Source organism: Hemicordylus capensis, chromosome 5 (assembly GCF_027244095.1).
Source record: "Hemicordylus capensis ecotype Gifberg chromosome 5, rHemCap1.1.pri, whole genome shotgun sequence".
Taxonomy (NCBI): Eukaryota; Metazoa; Chordata; class Lepidosauria; order Squamata; family Cordylidae; genus Hemicordylus; species Hemicordylus capensis.
The window spans coordinates 134,753,507-134,772,082 of record NC_069661.1 but is presented as its reverse complement, the minus strand read 5'-3'; the positions used below and the strand labels follow the sequence as shown (position 1 = coordinate 134,772,082).

At 40.0% G+C, this 18,576-nt stretch overlaps 1 protein-coding gene across 6 annotated transcripts in view; it reads left to right on the top strand.

The window, feature by feature from the left end:
- The first annotated feature begins 1 nt into the window (after position 1).
- SAMM50 (SAMM50 sorting and assembly machinery component) overlaps positions 2–18,576 on the top strand; it is a 34,721-nt gene continuing 16,146 nt past the window's right edge. For 3 of the 6 annotated variants that reach the window (XM_053252890.1, XM_053252895.1, XM_053252894.1), the window contains exons 1-10: positions 288–421; positions 1,824–1,934; positions 2,687–2,788; positions 3,802–3,889; positions 5,041–5,147; positions 10,686–10,816; positions 12,201–12,288; positions 13,043–13,171; positions 17,049–17,120; positions 17,427–17,513. In XM_053252890.1, coding sequence (XP_053108865.1) covers positions 401–421; positions 1,824–1,934; positions 2,687–2,788; positions 3,802–3,889; positions 5,041–5,147; positions 10,686–10,816; positions 12,201–12,288; positions 13,043–13,171; positions 17,049–17,120; positions 17,427–17,513 — 936 coding nt within the window. In that variant the 5' untranslated portion in view covers positions 288–400. The other 3 variants (XM_053252891.1, XM_053252892.1, XM_053252893.1) reach the window with 3 other exon arrangements.

Below are 18,576 nucleotides of genomic sequence, written 5' to 3'. Positions count from 1 at the left end.
GGGCACCTCTTGCCTACATACCAAGGTTTCCGACTCTAACTTCCAGTTCAACAGATATAAGGGATTGAGATGAGAATGACTGAGAACAGGGTAGCCGTGCTTTATATCTATCGCCACCTCAATATTTCCCGAGAACTGTGAGTCGCCGAAGTCTTTTCTATCTCTTGTGTATCCGTCTTGCCTGCGGAGGCGCTTTTTCCTTCCGAGCTTGGTTGTGAGCCCCCACCCTCGTCCGACCAATCGGAGATGCCCGGGCCGGGAGTGGAAAGGTTGGTCTTGTCATGGCTGCCGGGTGTCGCTCCTGGGTCTGAGGCACTTCTTGTGCGCGTGCATCGGGGCCAGTGAGCAGCGACTCAGCCTCTTTCCGCTCTTCCATCTCGTTTTGCAGTCCTGTGGGGCTATGGGGACGGTGCACGCTCGGGTAAGGACTCGGCCGCCATTAGCTTGGCTGGTCTGAGGCGTGGGGAGATGGAGGTGGGAGCTGCGACCTTGGGTTTTAGGGGAAGGAGGAAGGGTCAAATGAGCCTCTCCGCTGAATTTTTCCCAGTCACTGTCAGTTTTCTTCCTCGGGAAATACAGACTCAGTCTGCTCTTTCTGTGTTTTGAGTCTGCCGCCTTAAAAATAACCTTGGGTGCCAGTGCTTTTGGGCATGTGCAGAGCTACTCCTAACCGGAGAAAGCCTTTTTAAAAAGATGTAAGAATAGTGGCCTTGAGCATATTTCATTTATTTATTTATTTATTCATCACATTTACATACCGCCCAAACTTTCGTCTCTGCAAGCAGTCCGTTTTAAACAAAATGATCCGTTTCCCAGCCATTTGTAACATCACAGTACATTGTAAATAAAGAAGCATGCTGAAAAAAACCTAGTGCTACCTAAGCTGATGGGCTATACCATACTGTGGACCAGTGATCTTCACTAAAAAAAAAAAAAAAAAAAGTCAGAACCTCTTATACTATTATATAAACCCACCACACCCTTAAATGCAAAAGTCATTTCCCACTGTATGGAGCTCTGTGCATTGCTGTGCTTTTCCCAGTGCTGGGGGACTTTTAAGAGAAATGGAGCCCTGTTGAGCCCTAGCCATAGAGCTCCATGTACATCTTTCAAGATGATATTGGGGTTTGAGGAGGCTGCTTAATGGGGCTTGACAAGACTCCATTGCTTTATGGGCTCCCCACCACCAACACTAAGAAAAGTTCAGCACTGTGGTGCAAACAGTCACCTCTGTACCTCTGTACTTTGCCAGGAGGGGCAGTGTGGCATATTTGGTTTTGGCCAAAGCCTTGCAAAGGCCTAATAATGAAGGCCTGAACAATCAGTTAGGGAGCCACAGGGTTGATGGAAGCCACTACCAGCTCCTGGGTCTTGCAGTGAAGAACACTGGTGTTGTCAGTGGAAAATGCGTGGGAAACCATGCATACCTTAGTTATACTAGCGTGGCTTCTAACAGTGGTTCCTCTAATTTTTTTTCATCTCTGTGTGGAATGAGTTTTGTTCTGGGTGGCAGTATCAAGGCAGTGTGTGCACACATGCATTTGGAGATGTGCGTCAAGAAGTGGGGCCTTCCTGATTCAACCTGAGTGGGATCTAAAATTAACTGAGTGGACATGAAAAAACTTGTGAGCGTGTGCACCTGTGCACACCTTAGAGGGAACACTGGCTTCAAATGCTGCACATCATTTTAAAACTGTTCTTTCATAATAAGGTAGTCAGAATGGCTACAAATAAAGGCAGATGTTTGAGGATGAAAATACTCAAGAAGCGTTTTGACATGACTTATTCAGTCAATATAATTGGTGAATCTGTATTTTATTCAGAGTCTGGAGCCTCTTCCAATGAGTGGACCTGATTTTGGTGCCATAGGAGAAGAAGCTGAACTAGTAGAAGTTGAACCAGAAGCTAAACAGGAAATTCTGGAAAATAAAGATGTGAGAATCTCTGAAATTTTCTAATTTAAATACCTTTATTTATATGAAACATTGCTTTCAAATCATTGTTTGAATTTTGAGAGGTCCATCAGTTGGTTATCAGGACCTACATTTAAACTCCCGCAGGTTCTCTGGAAAAGCTTCAGTAGCCGACACTGTGTGGATGCAATAGTAGCAGAAAAATAATACTTTTTCGCTGCCATAGAGTAGGTTCTACAATGGGCCCTAGTCTGAGCTCGATTGTGTTCACTATAACCTTTTTGCCATTTGTACTCCAGGTGTCTACTGGCATACTTCATTGCCTTGGGCTCTTTGGCAAAACCAAGTTGTGGCCTGGAGTTAGAAGAAAGCATCTTGGAGCAACCATATCAACTGGTCATCTTCCCATTCCAGAGAGTGACCAAGTTGTTGGTAGCGGCCTTGGTAGGAAAATCCCTCAGAGTCATCAGGAATTCATCCAGATCTATAAGCTTGTGAGAATCATTCTGAAAGGTTCCCATTCCTTTCAGAGGGGTCCTTGAGCAGTGGGATACCTACCTACCCAGACTGATGGAATCCCGCTTCTGTCCCACAAGCAACTCCAACTCTGGACACTCAAAATGGGATGACTGGTGGGCAGGACATCTGGAAAGGGGAATGAATTCCTGACAGAACAGGAATTGAATGTACAGTCTAGTAGAAATTTTGTTTGTGGTTACATGTGTTAAATCTCCCAGATTTAGTATTTTGATAATAGTCATTTTTATCTTTAGGTTGTGGTTCAACATGTGCACTTTGATGGACTTGGAAGGACTAAAGATGACATTATCATGTATGAAATCTGTGATGTTTTCAAAGCTAAAAACCTTATTGATGTAAGTAGGAAAATAAAGTAAGCATGCTTTCAGAAACACTTGAAAATATTACAGCATTAAAATGTGCTAGCATTTCCATTTAATATAGAAATCTAGGGATGGGATTACCCAGATCCTGTACCAGAACAATAGTGCAAAACATGATCCTGTGCCATCACAGGTGTTTAGCAGAAATTTAGGTTATTTAGCAGATATCAGCAGATATTCAAGTGTATGTGTTTAGGATTATGGTATTAAGCTGTTTATAGACATAAGCCCCATACATTTTGGTTCGTATCATAGCTAAACTGAACATGGTTACTTGTTCATGTTGGATTTGATTGCTAAACTGGTCTAACATGTGAACGAGACTGTTACTGCTCTTTGATGCCCAGTATTTGCAGTGATGACTTCAATCAAAACTGCATTCATTTTATGTGCTTTTATATAATTAGACAAAACGTTCTTAATCCTTTAATAGTTTTTATGATAAAGTAACTAATGCAAATGTACCGTTGTTTTCTCCCACGCCTTCAGAATTTCCAGAGATTTTTACATCTGAACATGGGACTAGATTGGTGAATTGCCAGCACATCTAGACTAAGTTAGATATTATTAAATCCAATTGAAATCAATGGGTCTTAAGTCTGCCATTACTAACTTGTCTCATTAATTTTACTTACGCGTAGTCATGATAACTAGTGTCCCTGTATAACTCTCAGGTCAGATTAAGAAGAATAACCTCTGAGAAAGGAATGACATTCGGAGAGATTCTATTGATAAAACCATGTGCTGTTAATAAAATGTTTGGAAAATTCAGTATATAATGGGTAGCATCCAGACCTTTGGAGCAGCAGCAATTCCACATGTGGAAGGACCCCTTGCATGAGTGAAACTCTCTTTCTGCTCATGGAGGGGAGTTTCAGCCAGTGGTATGTCAGTGTGCTGAAGGTTTGGATGAAAGAGATTGTCCAAAGAAGCTTGAACTTTTTTTGTCATTTGTAATCTTAAGACATTCATTATATATTTTGAAGGTCATGAGGAAGTCTCATGAAGCTCGTGAAAAGCTCCTCCGTCTTGGAATTTTTAGACAGGTGGAAGTTCTAATTGATACATGTCAAGGTAATCAGTAATACTTGTTTTTCCTTGTGATTTCATTTAGATTTGCAGTTGCTGAATATGTCTTGTTTTTCAAAATACTCTGTGATTGGACAGATTGTTCTATATCCATGTCCTTCCCAATAGATTGTTCTGTGTGCTAGTATAGAATAGTTGAGCAGAAAGCAAATGGCAACTTTTTTCATTATGAAGATTTTTAAATAGGGGGTATCCACCACTGTGACAGGCTGTATTTACTTTTTCTCATAGAAGTGAACATGTTTTGCTGATTTCTATGAAGAAAACATAATAAGAAATGTTATTGATGTTCGTTCATTCATTCATTCATTCGATTTCTATACTGCCCTTCCAAAAATGGTTCAGGGCGGAGAAACCACAAATAAATAGGATGGACCCCTGTCCCCAAAGGGCTCACAATCTAAAAGGAAACATAAGACAGACACCAGCAACAGTCATTGGAGGTCCTGTGACACTGAGGCACTGCTGACTCCAATGTCAGAGGCTAGGTGCAGGGTATCCCTACCTCAGCTAAATCACTGACTGCACCCCCTCTGGTTTCACTCACAGAGATGACAAGAAGCCACTAACTTTCATGGAAGAAAGTAAATAGAGTCTGTCCCTCACCCCAGATAAGTGATCTCGGTACTGGATAAGAGGCAGCTCAAGTCTTGCTGATTACCATCTTAAAAACTTCCCTTAGAAATCTATTGGAGCTCTGAGGGAAGAAGAGTGCCTTCAGTATTGGAAGGCAAAAATCTAAGAGGATGGGAAGAGGCATGGTAGGGCACATTATTGTCTCTCCTCTGCTCCTTTCCTAATCTGTGGTGTCAGGGCTTAAATTTCCACTTTCACTGGTAGATTGCATAGTTTGTACAAATCAGTCTATAATACAAGGACTCACGTGTTTGAGATGAATCAGTGTCTGTCTTCAGTGAAAGTGTATTTCTGTGTTCAGTGTCTAATGTGAAAGGGTATTTCTGAATGGTACACTCATTTATGAGCACTTAATTCAGGTGCAGTGTGTTTTGGGGGGTAGGGGTGGGAGGGGGAAAACTGTTTAGGGAATATTGTTGTTTAACCACTAGAAATTTTATACTGTAGAATTTTTTTTTAAGTGAATACTGTGTTCTTCACTAGTATATGTATGTATTTAGGAGATGATGCTCTTCCAAATGGTTTAGATGTAACATTTGAAGTAACAGAACTGAGAAGATTAACTGGAAGTTACAACACTATGGTTGGCAATAACGAAGGGAGCATGGTATGACCTGCTTAACTACTTGTTGCAATTTCAGTTGTGGTAATATGATAAATGCCAGCTGTTCATATTAAGTGAGCTTTAATCATTTTGCCAAAATAACCCTTACTCTCCAGTCCCAAATGCATTAACTTGTAATGAAATTCCATTAAAATCAATGAGAAGTAACTGCAATTCCCTTGCTTGCCTTTAGAATCTCTCATGTTTTGGATATTTACATTGGGTTGGATCCTAACATACTGCTCCATGAACAAAGCTCCTCCCAACAAAGTTTCCAGTCATAGCAGGACCCCTTCCATTAATAGAAGGAGCTCTATTCAGAGTGTGGTAAGGTTGGATCCACCCAAATTCACAGTGGCGCAAGGCCTTGAGTCCCCTGAAAAGCCATTATTGAGAGTTTATGAGACTCTCCAACAGTGGTATGTGGTGCGGGGAATCATTGGAAGAGATTGGGGAATCATTGGAAACTGGGTGGTGACACCTTCAATGCGTAGAGCTCTGCTCGTAGAAGAATATGGGAATATCTACAGCACCTCTTCCCATGCTATTGCCAATGGTACTCGTATCCCCAAGAACGCCTTCTGGGGTGGCGTGCGGGGCAGGGTTCCAGTGGGGAGGAAGAGGTAGTATAAATGGCTTGTGATATTACTGTTGTATCAGCACTGCTAAGAATTCTAGCCATATGTGCTGAGATTATAAATAATGTTGTGTTATGCTTTAAAGCAAGCTTAAAATCAGGGGCCCACACATTCTGGTTGGTCTTGGGAGTCAACCACTATTTTCTATTAACTAGTGATAAAGTCTGATACCACCATGGTACTGCAATAATACTATATACATTTTTCAATCTATCTATCTATATAAAAGCCTTAGGTGGTACGTGGCAAGCCCCGCAACCGCCACAGCCATAACACAGCCAAAACCAATGAAAACTTCCCCCACCACAGCTGCAACCAATGCACCAAGGAGAGCCCTTCTGTCTCATCGCCTTCTCTCTTTTTGCATTTTAAATTTTTATTGGCTTTTACAATAGCTTTACATTCAAATTACATTCATTTCTACACATAAGTAAATATTGACTTCCTGCTTGCCTATCTGTGCAGTTTTTGATAACTATACATATAAACCATTGCTATAATAATTCAAAACATACATACTCCACACTACTACTCAATTTTACCCAACCTAACCTACTGTTATTACTATATTTCAAACCCTACTGAAAAGTCCATATTAGAAAAATAGTTCTTTAAGTAAAGCAAAAATGGTTCCCAATCTTCTTTAAAACATTCCAAATTTTTGTCTCTTATAAGTTCTGTAAGCTTTGCCATCTTAGCATATTCCAAAAATTTTATCAACCAGTCTTCTTTTGAGGGCATGTTAGTGTCTTTCCATTTCTGCACGTATACTATCCTAGGCGCCGTGGTTGTATACATAAAAAATGTTAAATTTCTTCTGGAGAACACTCTTTCAGTTATTCCCAACAGGAAGGATTCTGGCCTCTTAAGAAATGTCATTTTAAAAGTTTTCTTCAACTCATTGTATATCATATCCCGAAAAGCCTTTGCCTTCCCTCATGACCACTACATATGGAAAAAAGTTCCTTCACATTGTCCACATTTCCAACATTGGTTTGAAACATTTTTATACATTTAAGCTAATTTTTTCGGTGTCAGATACCACCTATACATCATCTTATAATAATTTTCTTTTAAAGTATAACATGCAGTAAACTTTAAATCAGTTTTCCATAATTTTTCCCAAGCAGCCATATCTATATTATGACCCACATCTTGAGCCCATTTTATCATAGTCATTTTAACCACTTCAGCTCTTGTCTCCTCCAAAAGCAACAACTTATACATCTTAGAAACTAATTTTTCATCATTTTCACACAGCTCCTTCTCAAATCTCATTTGATCCACAAACCCAACCTTAAGATCCTTTTTATAAATTTAATTTAGCTGATGATACGACTGAAACCAATTACTAACCAAATTTTGTACTTCATTTAATTTTTTTAATTTACAGCCCTTCTCTTGAAAACATAACAAATCCCTATAAGTACCCCATTCAGATTGCATATTTGTCTCTTTACGTGCCAGAGCCTCAATTGGGGATACCCATAGTGGAGTTTCACACTCCAACCATTTTTTATATTTTGCCCATACTCCCTTCAGACTCCTTCTTACATAGTGTTTAAGAAAGTCTTTATGCACTTTGCATTTATCATACCACAAATATGAGTGCCAGCCAAACTTTCTATTGAATCCTTCCAAATCAAGTATTCTGGGATTTCTTAATGTTATCTATTTCTTTAACCATGTTAAACAGACAGCATCAAAATACAGCCTTAAATCAGGCAGGGTAAGGCCACCTCTTTCTTTAGCATTTGTTATGTTTTTTTTGTTAAATATGGTTTTTTTGTTAAATATGTTAAATTTTTTAATTTAATTCTTGGTCTTTTCCCTTGCCAAACAAATTTAGTTATATCTTTTTGCCATTGCTTGAAAGAGGTTAGCATACTAATTATAGGAATGGTCTGAAAAAGAAATAGCATTTTAGGCAAGACATTCTTCTTCACAACTGAAATTCTTCCCATTAAAGAAGTTCATTCTAGTCCATCTTTGCAAATCAATTCTTACTGTATTCCATATTTTAATATAATTATTTGAAAAACAATGAAGAGTTTTTATTTGTCAATCAGACGCCCAAATATTTGACTTTCTTTTCCAATTTCAATTCACTTATCTCATAAAGTCTTTTATTTGATTTCTGGTCCATATTTTTTGTCAACACCTTCGTTTTACTCTTATTAATATAAAACCCGGCCAATTGGCCAAATTGTTCTATTTTTTCCAAGAGCCTTCTAACCTTTCCTAATGGATTTTCTGGAAAAAACACCACATCATCCGCAAAAGCTCTGAGTTTGTACTCCTGTTTCCCTACTTTCAGTCCTTGTATTTGGTCATCTTCTCTAATGTTTCTACAAAGCACTTCCAGAACTAATATAAAAAGTAATGGGGAAAGCGGACAACCTTGTCTAGTTTCATCGCCTTCTCTCAACCTCCTTCTGCCTTGTGTGCTGCTTCTTCATGCAATGGCTCTGAGGGGAAGGGGTGGCTACCCTGACTTCCCTCACCCTCAGGTGGCAAGTGGACGTGCTTCTCTCCCCTCTGTTGACTGAGGGGAGACGTGCGCTGGCTCTGAGGCAAAGGGGTGGCTACCCTGCCCCACCCACCCACGTGGCACCTTGAAAGGAAGGGAGGAAAAAAGATGGGACCCATGTCGGCATTATCATAAGCCTCTCTCAAATGATTGGCTCACCTGCGATTGGCGGGTTAAACAATTGGCTCACCCACAAGCCAAAGCAGAACAACTCTCCTTGGGAGACAACAGCTACAACAAAAGTCTGTAAGCCCCCTTTGCAACTGCTGTGGGAACCAGCGCTGCAAAGTAGAGAAAGCTCAGCACAGCTCCACTGCTCTGTGTCCGATTGGCTGTGGTTGCCAGCTTCATGCCTGTCAGCAGGAGGAGCTGGAGGAAGTTTAGTCTAGGGAAAGTTTATTTAGTCAAATTTTGCATTAGACTTTCTGTTTCTTTGGTGTGTGCTTTGTATCCCTGAAACTGTTGTATGATTGTTTACCTGTTATGTAACTAAATTAAGAAACCCTAGCCTCCGCCCATCCAGCCAGGGCATTGCAAAAAGACTCTGTAAGCTTTTAAAGGTGCTATTGTATTTTCCTACATGCCTGTTCCTTGCAACTTGATAACTATGATTTTTAACTTGTGCTACCCCAACATCATTCGGGGTGCTTTTTGAAGTATTCTTGTAACTTACTGAGTATTTTGTACCTGTAACTAAAAGCTGTGAAAGCCTCAGACGAAAGCAGTCTGTAGCATTTGAAAACTGTTTTTCTTTTTGTTCTTTTCTTTTACAAGCCTCTTCCCTAACCATTTTCTTTTACAAGCCTCTCTGAGTGGGGTTTTTAACTCAGGAGAGAGGGCGGGGGCTGGAAGGGTGGGTCTTACTCTGGTGCAAGCACGTCCTCAGACGTTCAGCAACTACCAATTTTCGCACCACTTGTAAGTTTGCACATAAAGTCGTTATTCTCTCTATTGAGCAGGGTGAGAATGCAATAGTCAGTGTCTGGACCTCACCCATTAGCAGCACAACTACATTCCAGTTCTTCTAGTACAGCAGAAATGCCACAGTTGGAGACAAACTGATAGATGGGAAGTGCAGGGAAGAATGCCCAATCTCAGGGTAACTCCTCTTTCAATGAGATTGTCAGCTGATACCATGTGTGCTCAGGCATGTGGTTGCTATCATGCCCTGTGTCTGTGCTTTGGGATCTGGTTGGGGAATTACCTCAAATTAGATGTAAACCTGTAAGGTAGTAGGAAAGGTGGTTGTGGTTAAAGGCATGTCAGAATAAGAGTGCTCCAAAGAGAGTAATGGAGTCAAGACCAGGTTTCTTCAAAGAGATTGTTTATTTAGTACAGAAGCATTCAAGAAAAAGAGGTAGTTAGCAACCTCTTGGGGCATTGGATGGAAGCTCCAGACTACAAGATACTTAAATAGAGCATCAAATTTCAACGAATGCAAACTTTAGAGGATCCTAGCTGCCAGCCAGCTCTTACATTCTGAGAAGAGCCTGTCCCTTTTCATTAATAATTTTGTAGTGACTTAGGAAAAGAGAAGTGGCTCTATTCTCTGCTTCCTGTTTTTAACCAGTTGCCGATCCGAGAAGGACCTGTTCTTATCCCATGACTGCTGAGATTATTCAGGACCCTTTGATGGGGGGGCTTTGTCAAAAGCTTTTTGGAATTTTGGAACATCTTTAAATACTCAAAAATTACAAAAAAAGTATTAAGGGGGAGAAATCAGGGTGCAAAACCTTTCCCTCTTCTGGTGTCTTCCATCCAGTTTCCTCTTCCTCAACCATTTCCCCCCAATTTGAAGCAGCAAGCATGAATCCCAGCTATGTAAAGCAGCTGGTGGGGAGAGAGCTGCAGAGAAAAGTGGCAGACAAGAAGAGTGAGATGCACCCCACTTGCTACTTCTCTCCTGTGGTTTAACACATGCATGCAAACTCAAAAATCTGTTGTTCCTGCTGAAAACTGGAGGGACAGGTTCCCAGATCTGCGTTTGCTGCTGGTTGTCTAGTTTAACCCACAGATGTGCTTTGCTGGAGAGAGAATTTCAAAGAGAGAGTGGTGCTGTTCTCCCAGATGAGGCAGTGGAATAAAGAACGGATAATCTTCCCCAACCATTTGGGGAAACAAACATATTCGTACTAAGAACCTCAATTCGTACCCATTGAATTCCCTACAATGGGTTCCCTAGTTTCCTTGTTCACAATTAAACACATAAAAATGCTGATGGTGAAAATTAAAAGAGTTGTCTTTTTTTTTTTTTTTGGTAACTAAAATGAGAGTTGTGTTCCACAAAGATAAATTATATGGTACTATATTATAAGTGTGCAGATGTTCTGGTAAATTTGTACATTGCTCTATCCTTATTCTGGTATCTTACAGGTACTTGGGCTCAAACTTCCTAATATCTTGGGACGAGCTGAGAAGGTGACATTTCAGTTCTCCTATGGAACAAAGGAAACTTCATATGGCCTCGCTTTCTTCAAGCCACAGCCTGGACACTTTGAACGAAAGTAGGATATATTCAGAATATACTAAGGCTGGAATGCCATGCACACTTACTTGTCTCCTTTCATTACATGTAGTGAGATTCCTTAGTAAATGTGTTGGTTGGATAATGAAATACAGTTCATTTTTTAGTTTATTACATTTGCCCTTTCTTCAACAAGCTCACATGTATTTGGTGTCTTTACCTCCACCCATTTTATCCTCACAACAACCCTGTAGATTAGGCTGAGAGAGAGAGACTGACCCAGGGTCACCCAGTGAGTTGAATGGTTGGGATCAGTGTTCCCTCTAAGGTGTGTGCACGCTCACACATTTTTTGATGTCCGCTCAGTTAATTTTAGATCCCGCTCAGGTTGAATCAAGAAGTTCCCACTCTGAATGCATGTGTGCACGCACTGCCTTGATAGTGCCACCCAGAACAAAACTCATTCCACACACAGATGAAAAAAGCTCAGAACTATGGTTGGGATCCCCTCCAAATCTGCGTGCCTCCAATCCTAATCAGATGTTTAACCACTAGACTGTACAGGCCCTCACCTATACCATATGTGTATAGACATATTTATTTATTTTGTCTCTTGGAAACAGCCTTATTTCATAATGGGAAAGAAAAATTTTATGGTGCAAGTTACACAAAGAAACCTGGCAATGACAAACTGGACAGAGTATAGTTCTATTCAGAAACTTAGTTAATGTAAAAATGTTGGCAAAGCTGCCATTGAATGTTAAGTTGAATCAGTATCTTTGTATAACTATCTGCATTTCACTTTTGACATTGATGGTAAATAAAACAAATTAATAATTACTGTTATGCTAGAATTGTTTTACCTTTCTTGTGATCCACTTGCTGCTCATAAAAGGTTTTTAATAGTTGTATTGCAAGCAGTTCTCTTGTTGGCTGATCCTATGCTCATCTGACTTGACTTAAGGGTTTCCAGTATTAGCTGATGACCTTGTGCTGGTTCAAGGACCTGATTCCTACCCTGCCACTAGAGGAGAAGTAATTGTTGCTGCCATTGCAGTGGACTTGTCCATTGCATTATTGGCACATTTTCAACAAGTAAAGAGTATTTGTAGGCTGGGCATTAGAGATGAAGCAGGATTGTTGGCCTTTTAACACCACATTTTAGGGTTAATTTAAAGGTCCAGGAGCTAGGGTCTTCAATGTAACCTTGTACTCCTAAGTTGCAAGGATTTTATAATGCCAAATGAGGCTGTTGCCTTGTTTGCCAGGTATATTGGCAGGATGCTTGTTTAGCTGCCATGGTGAAAATTGAAGCCTTTTAAATGTTTCTTTTATAAGATTTGGTCTTTTAAGCATGTCTTTGTATTCCAAATTCTTTTCAATAATATCCTGACCTTAAATCGCAATGTTGTATTTGTTCCTAGCTTTTCTCTCAATCTGTATAAAGTAACTGGACAATTCCCTTGGAGTTCTCTTCGTGAAACTGACAGAGGAATATCAACGGAAATCAATGTAGGTAAAATATCACCACGTCTACTGTTTTGGCTGGAGACAGGGTTTTACAGAACTGGTTGCCCATGCTGCCTGCAGTTCTTCATCTGGCAACCACCCTTGCAATTTGCAAAAAACCTCAAAGCAGGAAGAGATCTTTGTTTGGGGCTCATAGGACCAAACCTACCACTGCTACATTTGCAACAAATGCTGTGCAGCAGCAGGAGCACCAGGATGGTGGCAGCATTTTTAACTGAAGCAGATATAGCCACTTGCGGTATAACAACAAAGAGCAGGAAAAAGGCAACTACCTACAGGAATCAGTGACTTTCACATTCACTTTGGTAGCCCAACATCTCATTGCTGGAGTTGCTTACTGAACTAGCCAGTGCCTGCCCCTTGTAAAGCTAAGCCAGCTCATTGCTTCATTTCCTGCCCAGGGGCATAGCAGTCCAGTCCTCCTTCCTGGGAACCCAATAGCCCAACCTAGAGACCAGTACCTTCCTTGTAACCAGATCCAGCCAGTGCCTGACTTGTTTCCAGCCCTGTGGGGGGATTTGGTGCCTTGTAGGCCTCTGCTTAAAAACACCAAAAATTCCTCAGTAGCAGTAGCTACAGTTAAGAGTTCAGCCGGAACTGGGTCTGCTAGAGCGGCTGCTGTGATAGTAAAACCCAGTCTTTCAGTCTCCTCCTCACACATGTCTGCATGGAAAATGGTGAAAATATGTAATACCTTTTTCATGCACAGTTAAAAATAGCTTTGTGTGTGTTACAGTTTCCTATATGGAAGACCAACCACACTCTAAAATGGGAAGGTGTCTGGAGAGAGCTTGGCTGTCTTGCAAGAACTGCATCATTTTCTGTTCGAGAAGAAAGTGGACACTCCCTCAAGTCTTCTGTATCTGTAAGCTTTTATCATTTTGAATATGAATTTTGAAGTAACATAAATACTGCTGAACTGTGCCAAACAAAGTTATATAGTTAATGCTGAAATAATGGTTTGTTATGACAGCTGTTGTCCGTCCTTGTCCAGAATTCAACAAAGAAAATATTGTCTTGGTACATTCGCATAATTGCACTATAATATACAGGGTAATATTAATTATCATTGGTTTTCATTGTATAGCATTTGAGCACTTTGATTTAGTTGCACTTTAACATCTGGATATTTTAACCTACATTGCTGATTCTCTAGAGAAGTTGATTAGTACAATAGTACAGGTGCATTTTTATATTTGAATACATTTTAATATCCAGACACTTTATTTGCTGCCATTTGGAGAATTAGTTTCAACTATTGTTTTTATATATTTAGTTATAGTTGTTTATTTCTTTTCATAATTAAAATGACATTGTTCCTCTGCTATACTGTGACTGATTTTAAGAACATAAGAACAGCCCTGCTGGATCAGGCCTAAGGCCTTTCTAGTCCAGCAGTCTGGCAAAAGCTTTTTAGAAGTCCATTTATACTATATCAACTGGATCACCTTTATCCACATGCCTGTTGACACTCTCAAAGAACTCCAAAAGATTAGTGAGGCAAGACTTGCCCTTGCAGAAGCCATGCTGGTTCTCCTTCAGCAAGGCTTGTTTTACAATAACAATTGTTTTACAATAACAATTTTGTCCTTAGGTGTGCTTTCCATCAATTTCCCTGGCACAGAAGTTAAGCTAACTATCTTGTAGTTTCCCAGATCGCCCTTGGATCTTTTTTTTAAATTCCAAGTTGCATTAGCTACTTTCCAGTCCTCTGGTACAGAGCCTAATTGTAAGGACAAATTACATGTTTTTGCTAGAAGATCAGCAATTTCACATTTGGATTTCTTCAGAACTCTTGAGTGGATGCCACCTGGCCCTGGCAATTTGTTAATTTTTTTGTTTTTCAAGACAGTTCAGAGCATCCTCTCTTGTCACCTCAAATTGGCCCAGTTCTTCAGTTTCCAAGCCTAAGAAGTTCAGATCCTGAGAGGGTATATGGTCAGTATCCTCCTGCGTGAAGACAGATGCAAAGAACTCATTCAGCTTGTCTGCAATCTCCTTATCCCCCTTAATAATCCCTTTCACACCTTTATCATCTAAGGGTCCAACCTTCTCCCTGGCAGGTTTTCTGCTTCTAATATATTTAAAGAAGTTTTTGTTATTCCCCTTGTCACTTCTAGCTTTATGCTCCTCAAACTCTCTTTTTGCATCCCTTATTGTTTCCTTGCATTTCTTTTGCCAGAGTTTATGATCCTACCTATTCTTTTCATTTAGGCAGGACTTCCATTTTCTGAAAGAAGTCTTCTTCTCTTTTATAGCTTTGCTGACTCTACTTGTTACCATGCTGGTGCCCTCCTGAACTTGGTGTTTCCTTTCCTCCTTCTTGTTATACATTCCAACTAGCTTCTATTGTTGTGGCTTTGGATAAGTTCCATGCTTTCTGGAGTGATTTGACCCTCCTGACTTGCCCTTTCAGCTTCCTTTTTACCAGTACCATCATTTTTGAGAAGTTTCCTCTTCTGAAGTCCAACGCATCTGTGTTGGACTTCCTTGACAGTGCTCCACTCGCATATAAGCTGAATTGGATCACTCTATCACTATTTCCCATTGGTTCTACAACTCTGACATCTTGCACCAGGTCTTGGGCACCACTCAGGATTAAGTCCAAGGTTGCCTTCTCTCTGATTGGTTCAGCAACCAACTGTTCTAAGCATGTCTATAAATTTTTTCTCTCTTTCAATACCCAGATGTGAATTTGCCCCTCTGTGTGAGAGTAGTTAAAGTCACCCATTGTTACAGCTCTGTCACTCTTTGACACCTCTCTGATTTGCTTCTCCAACTCCTGGTCGCTCTCAGCGTTTTGATCCAGAGGGTGATAGCACATCCCTAGTAACATATTTCTTTCAGACCTCATATTGTCACTCATAATGATTCTGTGGAGGACTCCAGACCCCTTAGGTTTTCCAGCTTGTTGGATTCCAGCTTGTTGGATTCTTTCCCTTCTTTAATATACAGTGCTGCTATATACACCCCCAATCTGCCACTCCCTATCGTTTCTGTAGAGTTTGTATCCAGGAATAACAGTGTCCCACTGGTTCTCACCATTCCACCAGGGTTTTTTATTTATCTTATTTTATTTATTTTTATTGTTAAATTTATATACTGCCTTTCATTAAAACAATCCCAAGGTGGCTTACACAAAAATTAAAAACAAGACTGTAAAAATGACACAATTAAAATATTAAGCTAAAATATAAAACAAATCTGACTAAAAAGATTTAAAAAAACAAACATTCTGTTAGGTTTCTGTTATGCCCACTATTTCTATGCTTTCATTAGCAACCAAGCACTCCAGCTCACTCATCTTGGCCCAGATACTTCTGGCATTGGTAAACACCTCTATGCTGAGTCTCTTACCTGGCATTGGCGTGTGCTGTCTCCCTTGAATCTGCAACTCGTATGTCTCGCTGCTTGCACTTGACAGGCCTTGCTTTTTTCCCAGGCAAGGAATTTATTCAAACTATTTCCAGATTTCTTTTTTACGCCCAGAAGCCATGACAGTTCTTCTGTGGCAAAGGGGGGGAGGGTTGTGGAGGAAGTACAGTAATTAATGTATTTTGATTTCTGCTCTTTTTTCTACTCTGCTTCCTTACCTATATTGAGACTCTGTCTTAACAAACTCCTCTGCCTTGGTCTAGCTCCACACAACAGTCCTACTGTGTTGGACTCGGACTAGGAAGACCTGAGTTCAAATCTCCATTCAGCCATGAAACTCACTGGGTGAATCTGGGCCAGTCACATATCTCTCAGCCTAACCAAGCTCACAGGGTTGTTGTGAGGATAAACATAACCATGAACACTGCTCTGGGCACCTAGGGGGAAGAGCAGGATATTAGTGTAATAAATAAATAATAAATAAATATCTAGCCTATGTCTTTGCATGTGAATTTAATCTGCTTAGAAATAGAAACTAAAAACCAGAAATTTCCAAAAGGAAGAGTTGGTTGTTACGGGCCAGTGCCAAGTAAACGAGAGCCACTTCCATGAGGTAAAATTGAAATGAATACTCATTTTTTGTAGAAACTCAATAGAGAATAACTCAGCAGAGAGCCATTATTTCATTTTTAGGAGACTGAGATTTCATTTTAACCATGATATTTTTTAAAATGAGAATTTGAAATTTAGTATTTTATTTCCATTGTTCTAAAAATCCAAATTGTTGGTTTTTGGTTTTTGGTTTTTTTAAAACACCATCCATTTTTATCCACTGTGATCCCTAGAGCAGGAAAGCCAAACTGGCATTAATTCCCTCATCAATCCAAAGTGGCTCATGTCCTTTGTTATGGCTATTCCTAACCCTTTGTGCTCAGTCTTGTTTCTTTCTGGGGCACTAGGATGCCACATCATTCTGATCACATTCTCAAGCACAGAGGCAAATCATGGCTTTAATGAGTGTTGTGAAGCGAGAAAAGGGAGTTCATGCTGGCTGCCTTTAACACAGAATAGCAATTATGCATTGGAATGTCCAGTGATTATATTTTATTATATACAAGCTTAGTAAAATTCAGACTGAAAGATGAGTCTAGAATATTGCATAAATTATCATTATATAGTTTGTTAAAGTCAGAAAGTATATTGACATTTCAAAGAGTTCAGTAGATTAGTTTCCTAAGCAAATTGTGATCAATAATACTGGAAGCCACACTGAGATCTGAGTAAGTCTGTATGTAAGTTTTTAAAAGAATGTCAGTTGTTTGTTACTAGCTTATAAAAGCTCATATGATTTCCCCCCCTTTTAATAGCATGCCATGGTAATTGATTCTCGAAACTCTTCCATCTTGCCCCGACACGGTGCCTTGCTGAAAATAAATCAGGTATTGTTGAAATAACAAGACGGAGTTGGGGGTATGCCAAAGTTGGGGGGACGGAGTTGGGGGTATGCAGATGCACAAAGTATGGCAGTATCTGTTGAAATCCCGGGGAAGTGGGGTGTAGACACTTCAGAGCCTTGCACAATTGAGCTGCTGCCCAAATAATTTTCAAATCAATATTTAGTTTCATTTTTATCAGAATCTAGGGATGAAATGTGAGAAGGGCTTATAAAATACGTGTCTGTCTTGTAAGATTGGAGGTTATCTCAAATTTTTGTTACGTTCTGTGTGTGTGTTGGATATTTTTAGGAGCTGGCTGGCTATACAGGTGGAGATGTGTCTTTTCTAAAGGAGGACTTTGAACTTCAGTTGAATAGGCAACTTCTGTGGGATTCAGTAAGTACTTGTATACTTTCAGTAGATGCTAACGAGTACAAAGTAAATGGCTTGCATATCTCAAAAGCTTACAAAATGTATCTTGTAAAATATTGTCTTCCCTTATTTGTTCAATAAAATCTTGATTTGTTTTTTTAAACTTTGAGTTACACATTGTTTTCATTGTAGCATTCAAAAGCTTAATGTGACATCAGTAAAGTATTTACTCTAGAAATATTAGCCAGAGAGTGGAAATACAAGTGTGATTGTTTTCCCTCAAGATCTATCAATGTTTCTTGACCCCAGTTTGAAAGAAGCATGAAACTAGCTGAACCCATGGGGATTTCTGACTCCCCCCCCCCCCAAACAGTAGCCCCTTATCTTATATGGCAAACTGTTTTTAAAATGAAGGAAATTTTCATAAGCAGATTGTGATATGGCCGGGGGAAAGGCAGGCATGCCATTGGGCATCCCTTAGCCTCTTGAGTGAGTTTCAGCAACTCTTTGGATGCAAACTATAATTTTGGTGCAATCTAGAGAAAGATCTGTGTACTTGGGTTCTGTTGATTTTTAAAAGTGTAATGCAGGATTCTCCAGGTTTTTATCATGCCAATTTTATCATGATCTAGGATACAGAAGTGGCCAAGGGGCTGGGGTCAAACTAGAAGAGTCTTTAGATACCATTCTTATTTCACTGGGCAGATTCACACAACCCACCAAAAGTAAGTTGACAGGAACCAGAGTGTGACAGAGGTCCGGGCATGCAAGGCCTTGGTTTTCAAGGCTTTCTATCCAGTGTTCTCTCTAATTTTTTTCATATGTGTGTGCAATGAGTTTTGTTCTGGATGGCAGTTTCAACACGTGCATTCAGAATTGGACGTTCCTGATTCAACCTGAGTGGGATCTAAAATTGAGCAGACATTTAAAAACGTGAGCATGCACACATGCATACACCTTAGAGGGAACACTGTTTGTATCCCATATTTGTTCCCAAAGGGTTTTTGTTGCTGCCACCAATCTTTCAAAGGCAGGTTGGAAGCCTCAGGGTGTTTACCCTGAACCCCCTCAAAACACTCAAGAGAAT